Consider the following 20,591-nt stretch of genomic DNA (forward strand, 5'->3'; position numbering starts at 1 on the left):
AGCCAAGGACACAGGGGATGGAGTTTTCAGCCAGGCTCCCACATCCCGTTGAGCTCCTGGAGCCAGTGAACTCAAATCAGACTTTTGAAACATCAGGTGAGACAAGGAAGATATTGCCCTTGAGGCAGTGTGAGTTAAGCTACAAAACCACAGCATTTGTTTATAAGGTGGGTAGGGAAGTGTCAGGAAAAGTTCCACGAGCCTGCCAAGATCAGATTTATCCTCAGTAACCTGACACATAAAAAGGGTCTCGTAGCCACTGCGTTCCCAATCTAATCCCCACTGGCTGTAAAATCCAATCTGCCACAGAGGGGAAAAGATTAAGTGTTTTAATAAGAAAATGAGCCGTTTGCAATGCACTTTTAATTGGATCAATTTTTCCTTTATTACACAATCTTTAAAAACCAAACACTTACGTATGACCAGACAAGCTTTTCCTCCAGGTACAGAGCAGGAGCCAAACTATTTCAACATAATCCTTAATTACTCCATTTCACCTCGTTTGGCAGATGATCATGACACTGTGTGGGAGCACCATAACAAGAAGAGCTCTGTAAAATCATCTCACAGTCGAGTTTTGTCAGGGGATGTGCAGACCCTGGGCGAGGGACAGCAGGTTTTCCTTTTTCTCCCTGAAACACCCAGGAAGAGTTGCAGGCAAGACAGAGCCCCAGGTGCCAACTGCAGTGTCCTCACAGGGGGATGTTATTTTTCTTAATTCTCTGAGTGAGAAACAGATGACAGATGCTTTGTTTGAACTCTGTAACCAGGAACAGGCTGGAGTAACCAACTGCTCAGTTTACCGGACCAGCTTTTAATTTTTTCCTTTTATTTTTTTTTTTCAAGCACTCCAGGAAATGTTATTGCTAGTAGTTGTGCTGTTTATTGGAAAAAAAAATATCAATGGGAACAGAAAATTAGAGAGGTACATATTATCATAGATAATATTGCTTTAATTATTCAGGTCCACGGTAGCCTCCTGTGTGGAGCAGTTCTTGGAAGCAGGAGACAAGTTTAAAAGAAACCAGAAGGAGAGGAACTGCCATTGTCATAAAATAGGAAGAAAGCTTTCAGTTACAATGTCATGAACTGCAGCACAGCCTAGTAATCATCATCACCTTCCCAAACCACACATTAGAGATGAGAAAGGCTCCTCAAATTGCTGTCACATGCCTTGGGCAACTACCCCCTCCCACCCAAGGAAGAGAAGCAGAGAATGTGAGCAGTGATGTTAAAGCTGGTAGCCTTGGCAAGCACAGGGAGCAGCTCAGGAGGGAAGGGCAGTTGAGTCCCCTGGGATGCCTCAGCACCTTGTGCCTTAGCCCCCTTCTCCACAAGCTTTTTCCAGCACATTATAGCAGGAGAAATTGGAAACTGCCCTGATGGAAGCTCCATCACACAGCTGTGTTTGCGTGCTCATTCCTTCAGCACTGGCTGAGTACAACAAAGAGAGGGAAAAAAACCCCAAATATCCCACCAAAATCTGCTTCCAGCGCTTTTTCTGCAATCCCTTTAACTGCCAAACATCCAGCTGGAGCAGCAGCAGCTCACCAACCTGTTTCTCTTTGCTGTTTCAGCAGAGAAAAGTATATGGGCTTAAAAAAAAAAAAAAAAATCACCTGTTGCAAACGTTGTAGGACAAGTAGCAAACAATTTGCTGGAGCATGGCAGCCACCATAAAATCAGCTTTTATATTGTCTGTCGTGGCCCCAAATTTGCAACTACGTTGTTGATGGCAACAAATAAATGCACTGCAGTGTAACTATTATCTGTGGCAGATTAACATGCTACCACTGTGCCCTATTTAAATGCATCTTTCCTTCAATAAACTATTCTGGGCGAGCAGCACCACACTGAGGTACACATTTATCAGCCAGGAGAGCAGCACTGTGGGGGCCTTGGTTCACACAGCTGCAGTTTTGTGCTTCATTTGGCCCAAAGCCTTGATGAGCAGCAACTCTGGTTCCTGCTGGTGTCGTGGAAAAAAAGGATTAAAAAAAATAAAATCTGAGGAATGTAATGTTTTGCTGTGCAAGGGAAAAAAAGGCTGTGCACCAATGGATGTGCTTCGAAGTATTAAAAAAATAGAAGTGAAACAATCCCCCCTGCCCATCCCTATCTCAGAAGTGAGTAAGTTGCACAGAGGAGGTGCAGATGAGTGGAAACCTATTTCTAAATGCAGTGGTCTGGAATGCAGAGTAGTGAAGTGCAGGTGATCATACAATACGTTGCATTTAATCTCATTTCCTACAATCACCCAGTCTTATTTCCTCAGCTCTTCCCCTCTTCCCCAAGAAGTTCTAGATACCAGATAAACCTTCCAAAGACAGTTTCCAGGATACATTTAATAATAAAACAACAGTAAACAGCAACCCTAGTTTTCCCCCCCGCTTTATTTTTTTTTCCTCCAGCCCCCTCCCTTTTTATCCCTTTCTATCTAGCAGAACTCTGATTAGTAATAAAACCCCTGTCTTCTTACAACTCAGGAATAAAGAGGGCAATTTTCTGGCTCAGCTCGGTCTCCCACGATTGCACAGTACTCACTTCACATGGAACAGACACAATTCACAAATGGCACGACGGGGCAATCTCCTGAACACCAGAAAAATGGGAGAGACAACCCTGCCTCGTGAGGGTGGAAGCAAAGCTTCATTTCTGCGTGGTTGAAGAGGCCATTTCGTTTTATGCAGTGCTGCAAACACAAATTGCTCTCTCTAGGAGTTGCCCAGACAACTGCTACCCAGTTCCTTGCAAGTACCACAGGATTGCCTCTGCTAGTTCTCTAAGGAAGGTGATTTAGAGCAGTCAGTCAGTGTTTATGGCACAAAGAAAGACACAATGGTTGAAGCTGGAAGTGTAGGAGATGTGGCATAAGGAGGTGAAGAGGTTTATGGTGTGACCAGTCACAAGAACCAAGACTGCAAAGGATGGATCCTTGCCATCGCACTTGTTCTTATTTGTATGGATTTTATATAAAAAAGAAGAAAAAGCAGACCACCACCACAAAAGCTATTGTTTCTAAACACAGAACATGATGACCTCTATGCCAAATCCCCTTCAGTTATGGCACAGTCTTCTTGGAGGCCTGACACTGGTTCCCATCAGATTGAAAGGAGGCTGCAAGAATCTCCACTCCCAAGACAGGCTTTGCTAGCAACTAAGCCTTTAAGGGGTGGAATATCTTCTCAGGTGGTAACTGTAGATCTTAATGCAATGATCCCAACAGTCCAGCACCAGCAGCTGCCCTTTGGGAGTAACAGCAATACCCACCGGGCAGGTGAGTCCCTCCCGGATTAAGATGTTGTAGCCGCCTCCTTTAGGAAAATGCAGGATTTCCTTACGACTGCTGTCAGCAACGATCAGATCTCCCCTGGAATCAACGCACATCCCAGCAATGCACCTGAAATCCTCATTCTCAGAGAAGAAATGGCTGATCTGGCGTCCCAGCTGCCCGTCTGGGCCAACAGAGCCGATGGAGAAGCCTCCTTCCAAGTGGTGCTCGTACTGTCGGTTCTCCAGGTTGAGCCCCAGCCCCTGAGTGAAGTAAATGGTCCCTTCGGCGTCGCAGGTGACGAACTTGGGGCGCACAGCACTGCACAGGCAGCTGTACTTCACCACCCCCACGCCACGGTCCACAGTGAAGCACCACAGCTTCCCCCCTTCCACGTCGGTGACGACGAACTGGCCCGAGGGCAGCGCGGCGATGCCCCAGGGCTTGCTCAGCTGGCTCCGGTGACACGCCACGCAGTGGCCATCCATGGTGTACACCTTGACAGAGTTGTCATAGCTGTCTGTCACACCGATCAGCCCGTGGCAGTTCATGGTGACAGAAAGGGGGGTCAGGTTGGGCAGGTCTGCTCCAAGGAAACTCAGCACGAAGCTGTCGATGCCACTGGGGCTCCGGCGGATCTCCTTCAGGAAGCCCTTGCGGGTAAAAACCTGGATTCGGAAGTTGCCCCGGTCTGCCACGAGCACCTCGCCTTGGCTGGTGACGTGCAGGCTGACGGGGAGGTTGAACATCCCTGGCAGGCTGCCCTTGGAGCCCATCTTCTTGATGAAGGAACACTGCTGGATGCTCATGGCTGCTTCAGGCATCCTTGGCTTGGCTGGCGAGGAATGGGGGGTGCAGCTGGGCTCCTCCTGCACCAAGTCAGGCTCCCTAAATGGTACAAAGGAGGAAGCTGCGTTTTCCATGAGAGATTCCTCCACGTTAACGGTCCGGGGTTTCTTCACCACCTGCCCAATCTGCAGTGGTCCCACATGGCTCACCTTAAGGAGTTCCACCTCTTGGAGAGTCAGCTCCCTTGGGAGACTGTTTGTCAGTTCTGGTTCTTCCTCATCCGCTGCCTCATCCAGGAGAGCTATATCGCCCTGCTTTATTTTGGCAAGGAAATAGTCACAGCGAGACATTATTTGCACTTCTGCTAAGTTCAGCAGGTAAGCTTGCTCCTCCATCACCTGGTTATTTATCTTCTCCACTTCAGACAAAGAAGTGGTGAAAAATTTGCGTGACCTGGCCAGTTCTTCCTGGATCTTGCGCTCCTCTTTGCTGTACTCCTGCAGTACCGCTTTGTATCTGGATTGCAGGTCTCTTGAAACATCCTCCAGAGCAGCTTTCCTTTTCTGAAGATCACCCATGAGCTCCCGAAGCCTGGCAAGCCTCATCCCAAATTCCCTCCTACGCTCCTCAGCAGCCTCTTTGACAGCAATGACTCTGTGTCCTGGGGGCATGTGCGAAGCCTCCTTGCAGGGCTCACACAAAACCAAGCTACAGCTCTTGCAAAAGTGTCTTGGCAGCCTCCTCCCGCAGCCCTTGCACATGAGAAGTCCCACCACTTCCCCCAGGCCGGCCGTGTCGATGATCTTCAGCACGGTGAGGTTGTCAGTGAGCTGAGCCAAGCTGGTGATCCGCGTGATCTTGCTGCAGAAGGGGCACCGGATCCCGTTGATGCTGTTCGCCAGGAGCTTCTCCAGGCACTGCTTGCAGATGGTGTGGCCACAGTGCAGGAGTTTGGGCCTCAGGTGCTCCTCGGTGAAGGACTCCATGCAGATGGGGCACTCCAGGACCTCTCGCAGCGCGTCCGAGTTGAGATAAGGAGCGGCAGCCATGGTGCTCCAAGGCAGCTTTATCCAGCACAGGGCTTTGTGCTCACATCTATTCCAAGGTGCTCTGATTCTGTCCAGGAAGAAAAAAGGGAAATGTGATTTATGTCACCACCAGCAGTTATGTATACATGCAATTTATTTCTGACTTATCGCCTAACCCTGCAGAAAAAGAAACCCAGCTAGCTTTTCCATGTTGGGAGGATGGATTAGTCATAGCTAATCTCAGGGTGGGCAAATTTCAAAACTAACTTGCAGCTCCCAGTACGATGAATTATTCACTTGCAAAATTTGTAAAGTAGCACTGAAAGAAGTGTAATGGCACCAATATGGAAGCCCAGTAGATACTGATGACTGAATCATCTCCTCATGGTGCCCATCTCCTGCTGCCAAGCCTCTGAGTTTACATAATTTACTGAAACCCAGGGAGATTAAACTAGACATTCAAAATGTTGTGCATCAAAGGAGGAAGCAGATGGTGCGATGCTTTAGGACATTAATAGATCACCTCTGGAGACCTGCATTCAGATGTGACATCAGATACCAACAAAATAGATGTGCTTGGTTCACTCTGCTTTGCTAGAGAGCCAAAACACATTTTCAAGGTTTCATACATTTGCCGGGAATGAAAGTAGCATGAATGCTCAGTCAGCTTCCACTCGTTCTGGGGGTAACTGTGCACGCTGAAAACACACAGAGAAGGTTTGATGCCAGTGCACCTCAGTAACCTCTGCCACGCTCCACCATACTTCATGCCAATTAAACACAGCTCAGGCAGTATTAGCAATAATGGATTTAACAGACAACTCCAAACATCCCAACTCCAAACATACTCCCCATGTTCACTATTAGCTCCTGAACTCAGCTTAACTGCATTTAATTTCTCCTCGTTTCACAATCTCGCAGCATTGACCTCATTCTCATCCCCTGGTTCAGTTTTACACCACTCTGGTTCAGCTGTTCAGCTTCAATCCAGGTTTCTCCACCCTCACATCCCTCCCAGCAGGGAGCAGATCCCAGCAGCTCTGCTGCCAAAGCAGCCATCCATTCAAAAGGAACAGAACAGGGCTCACATCATTAAGTTATTATTCACTAGACTGGGTTTCAAATCCTTTGTTATTGTACTGCTTAGCCACCAAAAAATAGGGAAGAAAACCTTTTTTTCTAGGGAAGGGGAGAAGGAAGTAGTTAGTCTTTGAAACGAAGAGGCAGTGGCAGAGGGATGTGAACACACAGCTCTCTCTGAGAAATGGCTGCATGCACACAGCATTCTCACTTCTCTGCTGCTCCTTCCTCTCTGGGAAAAATTCTGTGTATTTCAGTTTGCTGTGTGCTCGGGTGCAGAAAAAAAACTGCAAGGAAGAAAAGTTCTTTATGCTCATACAGAAAAGAAAGAAAAGCCCCCTAATTTTAATTTGTCAGCTGCAGTTCAGAGTCCTTTAAAGCCTGTATTTCAGGAAGAGATTCAGTGGCGTGGCAGAATCTCCAGGCACCATGCTGGGATCAGCTCTATGGTGGCAGGCTGAGTATCACAGCCCTGGCCTTGGGGAAGCAGAAACCTGGGCACCGCCATGGAGAACAGAAACCTTCCTCTGAGGGAGGAAAAATCTGTGATTTAAAATGATTTTTAAAAATGAAACACAGGATACCAGGTTCATTATTCTTTCTTTCCTTGGAAACATGTCAAAAGACTCGCTTAGGGAAGGACAAGGGAGCAAGCAGCACAGGCACCATGTACTGAGTGTTACATTAAAAGCTACCTTTTAAATAAGTATTTTCATTAAAGAACAACAGTGCACGGGATTTTAAGTCAGGTTGGGCTTTTAGAGAGCTGATTTGTATGACATTCTTTTCATATATAACCCCCTTTATCAGAATGTCAGCATGCCCTCAGTAATGGGACATTATTTTTTCCTTTTATCTCTCTCTCACACTCGGCTGTGCCTCCATGGAAGTTTCCTTAACAGCGAGTTGTTCTTGCGTGTCGGTCCCTCCCGGGGCAGTTCCTCTGACGCAGAGCAGGGTATTACAGAAAGCCTCAGCTGAGGATCAAGCCATAAAACCGTGAATTATGCGAGTTTGGTTTCCTTACATTGGAAAGAAATTTCCTGCTGTGGTTTCTCTTGTCACCTGGTAGATTTTAGTGAGTGTCTGCGGTGAGAACACCGGCTTCACTTGTAATTCATTGCTGGTGTCACTAACGAGGGGAAATAACGGGGTAATGCTGCAAAATAAAGCACCGCTGACAGGAGTTGTCACAACAGCAAAACCGGCAGGACAGCCCTTGGGTTTGAGGGCGTTTCACTGAGAAATCCAAGGCTTTGGGTTGGAAGGACCTTAACGATGACCTAATTCCACCCCCTGCCATGGGCAAGGGGAACTCGTTCCACCAGCCCAGGCTGCTCCAAGCGCCGTCCATCCTGGCCTTGGCCATTGCAGGGATGGGGCAGCCGTGGAGCGGGTGACCCGTGCTGGTGTGTGACCACAAAGCACAGGCTCCGCCTGGCCGCAGCCCTGGGGTCAATGGCAGAGGAGCGGGCGGGGCCCGCTACGAGCCCCCTGTGCCAAGGCCGCCGTGCTGCTGCCGGGGGGGGGCGAAGCGAGGCGGAGACCCCTCGCTCCTAGCGCGGAGGGGAGCGCCCACCCCGCGGGGCGCGGCCCGGTGGCCCCCTTTCATTCCCTCCATCCCATCCATCCCGTCCCGTCCATCCCATCCCAGCCGTCCCCTCACGCCGCCCGCCCGCGGCTCCCGCCGTGCTCGCCCCGCCCTGCAGGGGGTGCCGCCGCCGCGGCCCCGCGCGCGCGCTCCTCACCTGCCGCCGCTCCGGGCCGCGCCGCTCCCGGCGTGCGCCGCGCGCCGCCCGTCACGTGAGCGCGCCCGCGGGGCCTGCCGGGAGATGTAGTCCGGGGAGACCGCGACACCGGCACGGCGGGGGCTGCGGCGGAGGGGAGGGGTCGGGGGATGGACTTCGCTCTGCCGGGCTTGTGCTGCGGCTCGCGGTGAAAGGGAAGGTTAAAAGTAACAAAGGGGAAGCAGGAACGTCTTTGCATTTTATTTATTTTTGCTTGCTTTATTCATTTTGTTTTCTTTTGTTTGGTTTTGGTTTTGGGTTCGTTTTTTTGTTTGTTTGTTTTTTCCCCGGTATTTATTTATTTATTTATTTATTTATTTATTTATTTATCGGGTTATTATGTGTCATTTTGGCACCCGCGGGTTGTTCACTGCCCTTTCCCTGATCAGGCAGTGCTGCTGCGGGATCAGCCCCTTCCCCTTGTCTTTTCCCTTCCCCTTTTCCTTCCCTTCTCCTTTCTCTAATCTTTTCATTTCTCTTCTCTTCTCTTCTCTTCTCTTCTCTTCTCTTCTCTTCTCTTCTCTTCTCTTCTCTTCTCTTCTCTTCTCTTCTCTTCTCTTCTCTTCTCTTCTCTTCTCTTCTCTTCTCTTCTCTTCTCTTCTTTCCCTTCCCTTTTCCATCCCCTTCCCTCCTCCCCTTTTCCCTTTTTCTTTCTCCTTCCCTTCCTCCAGCAGGTTCCTCGGTGTTTAATGGGTTTTGCATCACCTACTGAAAATGTGTGTTTCTCGTTTTATACATTGGAGCATCCTGTGGACTCCAGGACAAAAAGGACTATTTTTGGGTACAGCTGCAGCTGTGAGCAGATGCTGCAGGCTGGCAGTGGTAGCCAGAGGCAGGGATTTGGCCACTGTGCTCTGTCCCATGTTTCTTGAAGCCAGTATCACCGTCAGTGACCCCATTCCAGCCTCATTTTTTCTTGGATGTTATGGACGTGCTTTAGAGATGGCAGAGAGACCCCTTCTGCTGTGACCCTGTGGGTTGCACAGCACACTGAGCAATGTCAGGGCGTGGGGTTCCCTCTGGGAAGCCAAGGGAGTCGTGTCCTTCACACACCACCGGTGCCATGGCCCCAGTGCCACAAGCATCTCGTGGTCAGCCCAGGGCTGACGTGCAGCTGGAGGTCTGGAAGCTCAGGCTCGAAGGAATTCACTGCCTGGGGAAGAGACAAGTCCTCAGTTTAACCATTTCCCAAAATCCCTCCATGTGACCTCTCTGCCTGCAGCGCTTTTCCACTGCTCACCTGCTCCAGCCACCACCGACCTTGCACTTGCATAATGCAGGAAGTCTTTACCTTCTGCTCTTGATGGTTTTTCCACTTTGTTTAGAAAATAATAGTTCATTTGGAATTACAATCTACATCCCTGGAGCAGCAGGGACCAGCAGTGTGGGCAGTGGATGCACTCAGAGGCAGCAAGAGCAGATGCAAAGCCTGGCCAGGGTTGCAGAAGAAAACGAGTGAGATTTACACTCCTCTGTTTCAAGCCCCAGTGGCTCCCTGGGGGTGTTGCTGTGCCCAGGAAGGGGACACAGGGTTCACTCCCAGTTCCTGGCCTCACCAGGGAAATGCTCTTTCAGTCCCTGATACATGGGGAAGAAAAATGGATGTAAACATTGAAACCAGGGTGGTCTGACAGATCTAGTGAGGCCACCCACACCTGAAAATGAACAGTGTGAGGAAAAGACAATGTAGAAATAGGAAATAATCTTTCAGTGCATCCTGGGGAGAAAACAAAGGACTCTCTGGATTTAATTAGAGGTGACAATGACGAGCTGATGATGTTACCCATCATGTGCAAATATGGGGACCCTACATGACAAGGAAGGATGGGAAGGTTGTCCCGCCCAGGACCCCGGTCACCCTGACCCATGGACAAGGTGGCATGTCCCACGGGGCTGCCCCATGCTGGTAGCTAGACACCCAGCTGGCAGGGTTGGGGTGGCTAAGACCATGGGGAAGGGGCATGTGAGTGTGTTGGAGCAGGGAAGGAGCCAGCTGCCATGGAGGGGGGACTTGGGAGGTCATGGAGCCACCATTGTGGGGCCAAAGTGTTTTGGAGGCAGAGGAACAAGCCCTGAGACACTGTCAGGGGTTGGATGAGCAGGGCAGAGCTCTGGGTGCTCTTCCTGGGAGCCAGTGCAGGCACTGGGGGGACACTGAAGTCTGTGCAGGGTCTGCAGAGCCAATTCCTTTGCCAGAACTATGTTACAGGGGATAATTTCAAAACCCCCATTTTATAGAGGGTTATCAGAGGTCTCTAAGAGCTCTTTTTTTGTTCTTAATACCTCAGGCTCGCAAGTGTACAAATGTCTCATCTGAAGCTGAGGTGAGATCCTGCCTGTCCAACCTGCAGGCAGCAGAGATGATCTGCCCCCAGCTTCTCTGTGCTGGTACCTTTGGGATCATCCCTGGGCAGCGGGGCTGTGACAGGCTGGGGGTCACACGTGCCACCAGTCACAAGCTCATGGGTGCAGCTCCCTGTTCACACCTTGGTGTTGGATGTCAGGATTGTGTTTAATTGAGTTTGGTTAATCAGCTGGGAGCAGTGGGGACAGTGTCATCAGAGAGAGGAGGGCGTGAAGAGAGGCAGAGGCAGTGTGGACATAAAGATACTCTTCGCCAGGAACTGTGGTGACAGGACAAGGAGTTATGGGTACAAACTGAAACAGGGAAATTTAGATTAGATATTGAGAAGTGTTTTACTGTGAGAGTGGTGAGGCACTGGCACAGGTTGCCCAGGGAAGTTGTGGCTGCTCCATCCCTGGACATGCTCAAAGCAGGGTTGGATGGGGCTTGGAGCAACCTGGTCTAATGGGAGACATCCCTGCTCATGGCACAGGGTTGGAACGGGATGATCTTTAAGGTCCATTCCAGCCCCTTCTCATTCTGTGAACAGGAGATTAAAAGGGGTGACGGAGCCTCACGCTCGGGCGTTTATCAAGCACCGACACCCAGGGGATGTTGCACATTCGCTGAGCTGCACTCCCCTCCCCGAGGGATGAAGACGGGAGGATGAGATGGCGCGGAGGGGCCGCGGGACAAGGGCGGCGGGATGTGACACACGTCGGGGTGTTGTCCCCATGCCAGGATGATGTGCTGCAGGCCAGGATGATGACCCCGTGCCGGGATGATGTCCCCGTGCCGGGACGATGTCCCCATGCCGGGGTGATGTTTCCGTGCCGGGATGATGTCCCTATACTGAGATGATATCCCCATGCCGGGATGATGTCCCCGTGCCGGGATGATGTCCCTATACTGGGATGATGTTCCCATGCCGGGATGATGATGTTTCCGTGCCGAGATGATGTTCCCATACTGGGATGATGTTCCCATACTGGGATGATGTCCCCGTGCCGGGATGATGTCCCCGTACCGGGACGATGTCCGCGCGCGGGGATGAACCCGGCGCCGTCCCGCCGCGGTGCCACGAGAGGGCAGCAGGGCCCCACGGACCGACAGGGGCACAGAGCGACAACTGCCCCGCTGGGCCGGGACCCGCCGCGGGGAGGGTCCGGCGGGCGGCTCCGCTCCACCCCGCAGTGCCCATCCTGAGCCCCGTGCCACTCCTGCAGTGCCCATCCTGAGCCCTGTGCCATCCCCCAGTGCCCATCCTGAGCTCCGTGTAACCCCACATTGCCCATCCTGAGCTTCACTCCACCCTTCAGTGCCCATCCTGAGCCCTGTGCCACTCCCGCAGTGCCCATCCTGAGCTCCGTGCCCCCCGCTCAGTGCCCATCCTGAGCTCCACGCTCAGGTCCTCGCTGCAGCCTCCCAGGCATGATCACGGTGAGCACATGCCTTTGCCCAGGGAATGATATTCCCACGTGTAGTTCATGCCATGTATCCCAAAAGTCACCTAGAGTTTCCTCAGGAGTAATCCCATGTCCAACCCACACTGAACTCCAGGACTGGGGTGTTGGTGCTTGTTTGGTGCTTTGGCTGGGGTGGTGTTTCCCCTTCAGCCAGGGCTGGAATCATAGAATGGTTTGGGTTGAAAGGGACCTTAAACCCATCCCATTCCACTCCTGCCATAGGCAGGGATACCTTCCACTGTCCCAGGCTGCTCCAAGCCCCATCCAACCTGGCCTTGGACACTGCCAGGGATCCAGGAGCAGCCACAGCTTCTCCGGGCACCCTGTGCCAGGGCCTCCCCACCCTCACAGGGAAGAATTTCTTCCTGTTATGTCCCATATAACCCTGCTCTCTGCCAGCCATTCCCTTCTGTCCTATCCTATCCTTCCAGTATGCATGCCTGGATGTTCCAGACTGACTCCCCTGAACCTGTCCCATGCCTTCCTCACAGCCCCAGCAGTGTTTGCCCATCACTAACAGTGGGCAGCATTAAATCTGTCCAAGCTCTTCAAAGACCTGGTGGCCACTGCAGTGACAATATCTCAGTGCAGAAGAAATTCCCAGGCAAATACATCTATTGATTTCCTTTCTAACTCCCTTTGGATGGATTTGCCAGCAAAAAAAGGCAAATTATTCCACCAGGTGATAAACAGGCAATCTGTATCAGTGGATGTGTCCTGGCCACAAGTTCCCACTGTCCTGCCTGTGGTGGCACTAGGTCTGTCCAGTGAAGGGTGGTGTATGGGGAAGGTGGACCAGAATTGCCTCTTCCTTGCATAAAATGCAAATCTCAGGTCTTAAATTAAGCTCAGCTGAGCAGCCTCTTGGTGTTGGTGGGGTTAACCTGCTGAGCCTGTAGGAATCCCTGCCTGGGTCTGTTCCCACTGCTTCCTCTACAACTCCAGCTGGGGAGCCTTCTCCTGTCCTGGTTCCAAGCATTTCTGCTCTTCAGGAGGTATCACATCCTACCCCTGATATGGCTGCATTCTTGTGGCAAGTGGAACGATTCCCAGTTTTGGGATGACTTGGGGATCTTTTGGAAGAGGTGTTGTATGAAATGCTGGGCCACTAGGAAACCCATCTTCTCCTGGGAGCTCTCAAGTCAGGACAGCACTCCAGTACAAACTAGGCATTGTGCTGTTGTTTTTGTTGTAGTAGTGGTGTTACCTTGCTCCCTCATGTCCAGGCACCAGGAGGTGCTGCTGGTAATGCTGGAAGCATTTTCCCACATCAGCAACTGCTGCATCCTGAGCAGAGACCCCTTTGTGTAGGCACACACCTCGTGCTGTGGGATTGTAAAATGCTGGTGGAGCCCAGAAACGGAGCCAGGCACCCCAGCAGGCAAATGGTACCTCTGCATTCCCTGTGTTGTTCATTTTCCCTTTCTTACACAAGGCGTGATACCTGGCATGAGCATGTTATTTTATTTGTTTTGTGGTGGTGTTTTGTTGTTTTTTTATTTAAATCCATATTTCAGACAGAAAAACCTAATAACTCCTACAAGTTGCCCTGATGTGTCCAACTGCATCCGAGGCTCTCTGCTCCCAAACAGATGTTGCCAGGGTTCAGCTGAGTTGCCAGCAGTGTTAGTGACAGCATGCTCAGATTCAGGGGCTGATAAAGGATCCCCATATCCTCGCTGCTGAGTCTCCTCCTCTTCCCAGAAAGGACCTTGTGAGCATCCTGGCAGCAGTCACTTGCAAAGTTCTTCCCCAGGAGTGAAGCAGAGGCTTTGCAGGAGTGTTCTGGGAGGTTTTCCTGTTCTGTATAGGTAATAAAAGCCAGACTGAGCCTACAAGAACTTGTGAGGCTTTTCCAGTTCACTGCTGAGCCCTCTCCTTTCATGCAGGGAGCTGAAGAGATAACCAAAACTCATGTCAGATGTAGGGCAGGGGGAAATCAAGGGACCCCAATCTCAACTTCCAAGGCTATAGTTGCAGTGGCAGGTGCAGGAATATGGTTTTGGAGGGAAAATACCTCTCACATCTGAAAACCTCCTCTGTGAGATGCTCTGAGTGGTGGAGTGGGTGGGATGAGAGGGAAGTACTGTGTCCAGCAAGGAAACCTCCAGCTTTCTAGGGATGAGGCACCTGAGCAAGCAGATGAAGAACATCTCCTCCTCAGCTCCTCTTTCTGGCTCTGGAGGAGCTGGCTCACAAGCAGGGTGAGCTGCTGGTGCTCCCAGATAGGTTCCAATAGCAGAAACAGAGGGATTATTTCGTTAGGGCTGTGTGTAAGCACTCCAAACCCATCCCACAAATGCTACCAGGAATTGCTATCCAGTGCTGATGACATCCAAGTGTTTGTCTGGATGAGAGCTGGCAATTTGACAATGAAGCCAGTTTCTCTTTGCTAAACCATGTCCCATTTAATTTTCCTCCTTTGGACTTGTACCCAGAGCCCTCTTACAAGGCAACACCACGGATCTTTGTCAGTCTGCAAAGGAATCCTTTTCCCCAGTGCAGCTGGGATCTGTTCTAAAGAGGATTAACTGCAGACAGCCAATTCCACCTCAGCCATGAAGTCTGCTCTACTCACAGGTCTGCCATGAATCACCTGGCTTCGTGGTTAATCTGTCACTGAGCCCATGGCTGCTGGGGAAGGGGAGCTGATCTGCTTACAGTTTTCTACCTTAGCTCTGGGCCTTCCCCAGAGCAGCTCCACCTGAGCACTGCTGCTCCTGAAATGGCTTTGCTCCCACTGGTTGGATTATAGTGATCTATAATTCTTAGCTATAAAGCAAATAATTCAGAAGGAAGGTTTGATATCCTGTTGCCAGTCATAAGATAACTGATTACAGTCTTTCCAGCCCTGTGTTCGTGTCCTCCCTTAAAGTATGGCTCCAAAACTTCCTTTTCCATGAAGAATCTCTAACGCTGTTCAGTTCTGGTGAAGAAGCTTTGCAGCCCAGAAGTGTAATTATCTCCTTTCTCTTCTACATGTACTTTAGTGGTGATGTTAGAAGATGTTACTCTTATTCACAAGTGAGAAGAGGCTCATGGTATCCCCCTATTAATTCCTTCTTTCTCTGCCACCCTGTTTTTCAAGTGTTCATGGCTTTCTTTTATGAGACTTGAAGTTGCCTGGAGCTGATCTTCAAGAAAATAATCTCTCCAAGAAGCAGCTCCAACTCCTGTTTCCCATGTCTGTGTACACTAGTGTGTCCCAAGATGTTGAAACATCTCCCTACAGCTTTGTTTTAATTTATTTTAGCAACTGCTGCCCTCTATTCCACTAAAACATGGGTTGGTTGGAATTTGCTCATTCTCCCTGTGACAGTTTTGATCCTGTGCACAGAAGCATTCCCTGACAGCCAGGCAGCAGGGAAGGGCTGTCCCTACCCTCGAGGGCTCCGGGAGTCATGAATGAATACTGTTTACTTGTATTTCCACATGGCTTGTGCCTTGCCACATCAGCTGCATGTCACTGCAAGCCCAGTGTGTTGAGACAACCCTTGCTCCTCTTCTGCTCCTTCTCGGGACTGGGAATTTGTTGCTAGAGGCAACAGCCACAAGATGGAGAAAACCTTTTCCTCTCTAGGTCTGTCACCAGGTTATAAAAGTTGGGCCTTCTTGGGTCAACCCAGCTATAGACAAAGATTTTCAATGGAAGTGTACAGGACAGACATTGGAGTTGTGTCTCCTTTTCTCAAGTGTGATATTTCCCTTGGCCTTTGCAAGTGTTTGGACGAACACAGAACAAAGTAAAGGTGCTCGGGGTTTATTGCCTTGTGCTCAAGATCACCAGGTGGTTTCCTAGTGGATTTCAAAGGCCTGAATGTTTCCTGAAAGCAGTGTTGGCAGTTTGGTTTTAGTAATGCCTCCATCATTCTCCATGCAGTGAGTTTGTTCTCATACCTGCTTTTCCAAGGCTCTCCATCCCTCCATGTAATCCTTTTACAGCCTCTTTGGATCCATTTCAGTGCCCTGGATAATGTGTCACCCACAAGAGTGACCTGAGGACCACAGGGACTAGAGGGGGCTGGTGTTAGGGTGGGGATAAAGGGCATTCAGCTCCTTGGCCTGGTCCCTTTGGGGATGTTTCTCTTTGGCAGGGGAGATATGCTAAGGTGATTTTGTCTCATTTTGGAGCACAGAGAGTAGATATGGAAATTAGAAAAAAGAAGAACATGAGTTAGAAAAGAGAACAACAATCAGTTCTGTCAGTTTAGCTTGTCTGGAAAAGCTCACACTTCCAAGCAGTGACCTGGAAGTCCTGTTTTTCTCCTCTCCTTTACCTTTCTTTTGTCCTGCTCCCACCTGGCCTACACCTTCAGCAGCTGCATTTATCCTGGCTGCAGCACAGTTTGGCTTTGGGAAGAGGTCCGTGCTGAGATTTATTTAATACTGTTTGGTTTCTTCCCTCTCCCTAACCCAGAAACAACTGAGCTTGGCAACAAGAAGGAGCTGAAATCCATGCCCTTCATCACGTACCTGTCAGGCCTGCTGACAGCTCAGATGCTCTCAGATGACCACCTCATCTCGGGTGTGGAGATTCACTGCGAGGAGAAAGGGCGCTGCCCGTCCACCTGTCACCTGTGCCGGCGCCCCGGCAAGGAGCAGCTCAGCCCCACCCCGGTTCTGCTGGAGATCAACAGGGTGGTGCCTCTGTACGCTCTGATCCAGGACAACGACACCAGGGAGGTGAGTGAGCCTGGGACAGGCCAGCCCCACCCTCTCAGTCCCCTCTCGGATGCCCTCTGCAGTCGCTGCAGGTTCCCTGGAGCCAGGGGGTGTTTTTGTGTGTGTTTGTAGGGCAGTGCTGTGGGATGGTGGCAGTGATGGGGCTGGCAGGTCCTGCTGCCCCACCACCCACAGCCCTCTCACACCTGCATCTCCCTGCCCTCAATAGGTTCAAGGCAATGCCATAAGCAGCCAAGGTCACAGCCATTCCCAGTGTCCATGCTGGTGTGCAGGATGTGTCCTGTGGAGAGGTCGCAGGAGCCAAGCACCAGCTCAGTCCTTCCCTCCTGCTCCAAGATCTCAGGCATACCTGTTTGAGGGGTGGCCAAAGGCTTCCTGGGATCCAGTGTGGCTTTGTAAAGGTGCAGAGGGAGGGAAGAACCATCCCCTTGGGACAGTCCCATAGCCACAGAAGGTCCCTGTTACTCCAGGAGGGACTAACCAAGCTGGGCTCCTGCAAGAGCTTCAGTGTTAATCCTATGGAGATTGAGTTCCCACTTTCTCGGTTCACTGCCACTCCCACCCCCCTCTGCAGCCCTCTGACCCCAATCTCGAGTCCAGAAATGACAGACCTGCTTAAAGTCACTTATTAGCACTGAGCCTGTATGTGATTGGGATGCCTAGAGTGAGCCAGCATGCAGCAGCTGTGGGTGGGACACAGAGGGCTGCAGGTCAGGAAACAGTCCTGGCACATGGAGATGTGAACACTAGGAATGGTGCTTCATCCACATCCATGGGGAGAAGAGCCCTCATGCTTCTCCCAGTACCCAAGTTTTCTGGGGACTGTCTCTGGGAATTGTCACTCCTCGCCTACCTCTTGATCTGGTTCCTGTTTTCCTTTCTATCAACCCTCTTGGTCCTTGCATAAAGCCATGCCTGACTTCCACACCTCAGTTCACCTCTCCTTCTAGGTCTGTTCCTCAAACTCCCTTTCTCTCACTATGTTTTCTCCCTGCATTCTTTCCCCACCCACACCTGCTCTTCCCACTGGGCAGTTCTTGTGTAGAGGTTCACCTGCTGTTACCAGCATGTCCAGGGCAGGGCTGGGATGAGGCATTACAGGTACAGGGAGAGCAGTAGGAAAGTTGGTTTCCTTCAGGCAAGAAAGATGTGTTTTCCAGCAGCAATCTGCACGGAGACATTCCTTTAGGGATACAAGAGGTAGGTTAGCCAGTGAGAAGGGGTAACAGTGAAGAGCTCAGCAGGATCTGAAGGATCTCCATGGACCCTGCTCACCACCAGGTCCCCTGCATCGCCCTGTGCCCAGGTGGCAATGCCACCTTGCCTCTCTGGGCCTGGCTGCAAACCTCCCCCCCTTCTTCCTCCTCCTCTTTCTCTTCCTCCTCCTCACCTTGTCCCCCCAGTCCTGCCAACACTGCTGGGCTCGCTTGGGATGCCTCCTTGTCTTGGGGAGCTGCAGTCTGTTCCACCAGCAGCCTCCCTTCCTCCCTCCTTCCCTCCCTCCCCTGCTCCCCTGGCTCCAGCCAGGGCTGGCCCCATCAGCTGCAGCTGGAGCTCAGCCCGCATTGTGCTTTCTGCTGAGGCTGGGAAAACCAGCAAACAAACAAAACCCCAACAAAGCAACCAAACCAGAGACACCCCATCAATATTCCCTGGGGCTGTGCTCTCTGCATCTCTCCTCCTCTTCCTCTTCCACTTTCCACCTGGTCGCCCAGGTGTGGAGGAGCATCCCCTGGGAGCCTGTCCCTGTGTGAGGGTGCTGTGTGTGTCTGCTCCCCCTCACCCCAGGGAGCTGTCCATGGGCAGGGCTGGGATAAGAGGTGACAGGGAGAAGGATCTGGGCAGCTGCAAGGTGGGGGATGCTGCCAGAGCAGGCACTAAGGGAGCTGGCAGTGAGCAGCACACGCCAGGACAGGTCACTTTGTGCCATCCACAGTGCAAGGTCCTGGGGTGGGCAGCAAATGGGATCATGCTGTCTTGTCTTACCACCCCCTCCTTAGCTGGGTCTGCTTGTTTCAGCTGTAAGCTTCTCTTGACAGCACGCCTTCTCATCCCCTTCCTCCCTACAACCCATCTAAGACCATCCTCATCCTCGCCCCAGCAGATACAGGGAATGTTTTTTGCTTTCCCTGCCCCTACTTCTCTTTCTTAGTCGTTCCCATTCTCTCAGCATGAATCCCTTGTGTTCCATCAGCTCCATCACTTTCCCCTTCTTGCTCATTTCTGATGGGCTGTCCTGCTCTCTCCATTCCTTCACCCCAGCTTGTTTCTCCCCCTTCTCTCCACCAGCCTGTCTCTTGCAGGATTTTTATTCTCTCCCTCTCCCTCTCCCTCTCCCTCTCCCTCTCCCTCTCCCTCTCCCTCTCCCTCTCCCTCTCCCTCTCCCTCTCCCTCTCCCTCTCCCTCTCCCTCTCCCTCTCCCTCTCCCTCTTCTCTTGCTGTCCTTGGCACCACAAGCAGGGACAAACCCTGGTTCCTGCAGGCTGAAATCCACCACTGTTGAGGAACTTGCTGCCACCTCAGCACAAACCTTGGTTCTCTGCAGTGGAGGTTTTTGCAGGCAGTCTGGGCTGGGCAGAGCTGTAGCTGCCTCTCTGGGGAAGTGGAGCTCAGGGGGGCCATGTCCCTATCCTGCAGAGGATGCTTTGGTGTGGGGTTAGTGCTGCCTGTGTGAAAAGGTGTTCCCATCCTCTTGTGGTATCATGAGCTCGAGCATGGTGAATGTTCAGGGAGGGCAGGGGCATCGTCTTTCCTTCTTCCCCTGTGAGCAGGGAGGGTTATCATGAAAGAGAAAGGGAGTTAGGGGTGGGAAGGAGCTGCAACCACCACGGGGACATCGACCAAGACCCAACAGAGAGACAGAGCACCACCACGTTTAAACTGTGACCATACTCTGTGCACTGAGAGGCTCCCACAGGGCGTGTACCACCAGGAACATCTCATGTATCATCTGGATGATGAAATACCCATTTTCAGCACCAAACAGGAGGCCAGGGGTGTCCCAGGCACTGCAGAGTGATGTTGTCTGTGCCATAAATAGGATTTTCACTTGCCTGGGCTGAACCAAGTCCAGCATCTCCAATCCTGAGTGCTCCATTGCCTGCTTTTCTCACTTCATGTAGATGATTCTCAGTCAATACAGCAAGTGCTGACCTTAGAGGAACTGCAGACACATCCCAGTTCTCCTGTAGTGTTAAAAAAACAATAATTGTAAACATGGTTCTCTTTGCATATGTGTCCACAAAGACAATGCTGTACAGACAGATAACAAGGTCATTAACAAGGTGGATATTGACTTGTATAAACTCGGCTGAAAGTTTTCCTCTATAAGCTGAGCAGCAAAGATGAAGCCAAACACAGGTAAAGACATTTTGCCCTCTTCAGCATGTGTGTTTTTTTAATAAGTTTGTCTTTTCATCTGCCTTAGTGCGGTGAGTTATGCACTTTTTAAAATTTACAGCTACAGCCCCGTCCAAGGCCGTGTTCTAGGTTGCTGATGACCTTGCCAGACTCTTAAATGCTGGGGTTTCAGTTTCCATGCTGGGTGTCTGCTGTGGGTTGATTTGTGATATTTCTTTATGTGCATGTTTGATTTCAGCTAAAACTGACCATTTCCAAGCAGCAGATGAGGTGTAAATATATTACTTTGCCCATGTGAAATGAATTAGAAAACTCTTTATTTCCATGTCAGTGGGAATTGTTTTCTTCTTGCTTTTGAAGCAAGGACCTGAAATGTAAAGGGCTCCAGGGGTTTTGCCTTTTTCTGTCCAGGGAACATTTGTCCAGAGGAAATGTCCTCAAGGAAACTCTCAGTTCTCTGCAATCTGTCCTCCCAGTCCAGCTCAAGCACAACTCCTGCTCCCAGCAGTGGAGAGAAACAATCTCAGTATCAGGAAAAGTATCAGGCCCCTCTTTTCCTTCTTGTATTTCTGTTTCCCCCTGTGGTTTAATAGTGTAGGTCAAAGAATTTGCACCATTACTGGTCCCTGCAGCCTGACTGGGGATTGTGGCAGTGCTGGAGCTTGCCAGGGTGAAGGGGGTTTGGGGGTTCAAGCAGTTTTTGAAGGGGTTTGTTGAATGTCTTTTCTGTAGCTGTCACAACTGGTGTGGCTGTGGGTGGCAGGTTTGACAGGAAGGACTGCT

At 50.9% G+C, this 20,591-nt stretch overlaps 2 protein-coding genes across 3 annotated transcripts in view; one reads left to right on the forward strand and one right to left on the reverse strand.

The window, feature by feature from the left end:
• The window catches only part of ASTN2 (astrotactin 2), a 312,809-nt gene that overhangs the window by 203,167 nt on the left and 89,051 nt on the right, over window positions 1–20,591 (forward strand). Inside the window, exon 17 of the mRNA XM_088177716.1 lies at window positions 16,183–16,448. Within this exon, the coding sequence (XP_088033842.1) occupies window positions 16,183–16,448 (266 nt within the window). The remainder of the gene's footprint in view (window positions 1–16,182; window positions 16,449–20,591) is intronic.
• Window positions 361–7,965, reverse strand: TRIM32 (tripartite motif containing 32). 2 transcript variants are annotated; one of them, XM_088177717.1, is made up of 3 exons: window positions 7,234–7,343; window positions 7,036–7,145; window positions 361–5,176 (listed from the first exon to the last, which is right to left on the reverse strand). In XM_088177717.1, the coding sequence occupies exon 3, from the start codon at window positions 5,107–5,109 to the stop codon at window positions 3,166–3,168; it is 1,944 nt and encodes a 647-aa protein (XP_088033843.1). In that variant the 5' UTR covers window positions 5,110–5,176; window positions 7,036–7,145; window positions 7,234–7,343; the 3' UTR covers window positions 361–3,165. The 2 variants fall into 2 exon arrangements, with proteins under 2 accessions (XP_088033843.1, XP_014728617.1); XM_014873131.2 differs by lacking the exons at window positions 7,036–7,145; window positions 7,234–7,343 and adding an exon at window positions 7,917–7,965.

Source organism: Sturnus vulgaris, chromosome 22, assembly GCF_052056855.1.
Source record: "Sturnus vulgaris isolate bStuVul1 chromosome 22, bStuVul1.hap1, whole genome shotgun sequence".
Lineage (NCBI taxonomy): Eukaryota > Metazoa > Chordata > Aves > Passeriformes > Sturnidae > Sturnus > Sturnus vulgaris.

What these genes read in the sequence shown, in the direction of transcription:
- TRIM32 (XM_014873131.2), bottom strand. Translation starts at nt 5,109, where the DNA reads ATGGCTGCCGCTCCTTATCTCAACTCGGACGCGCTGCGAGAGGTCCTG.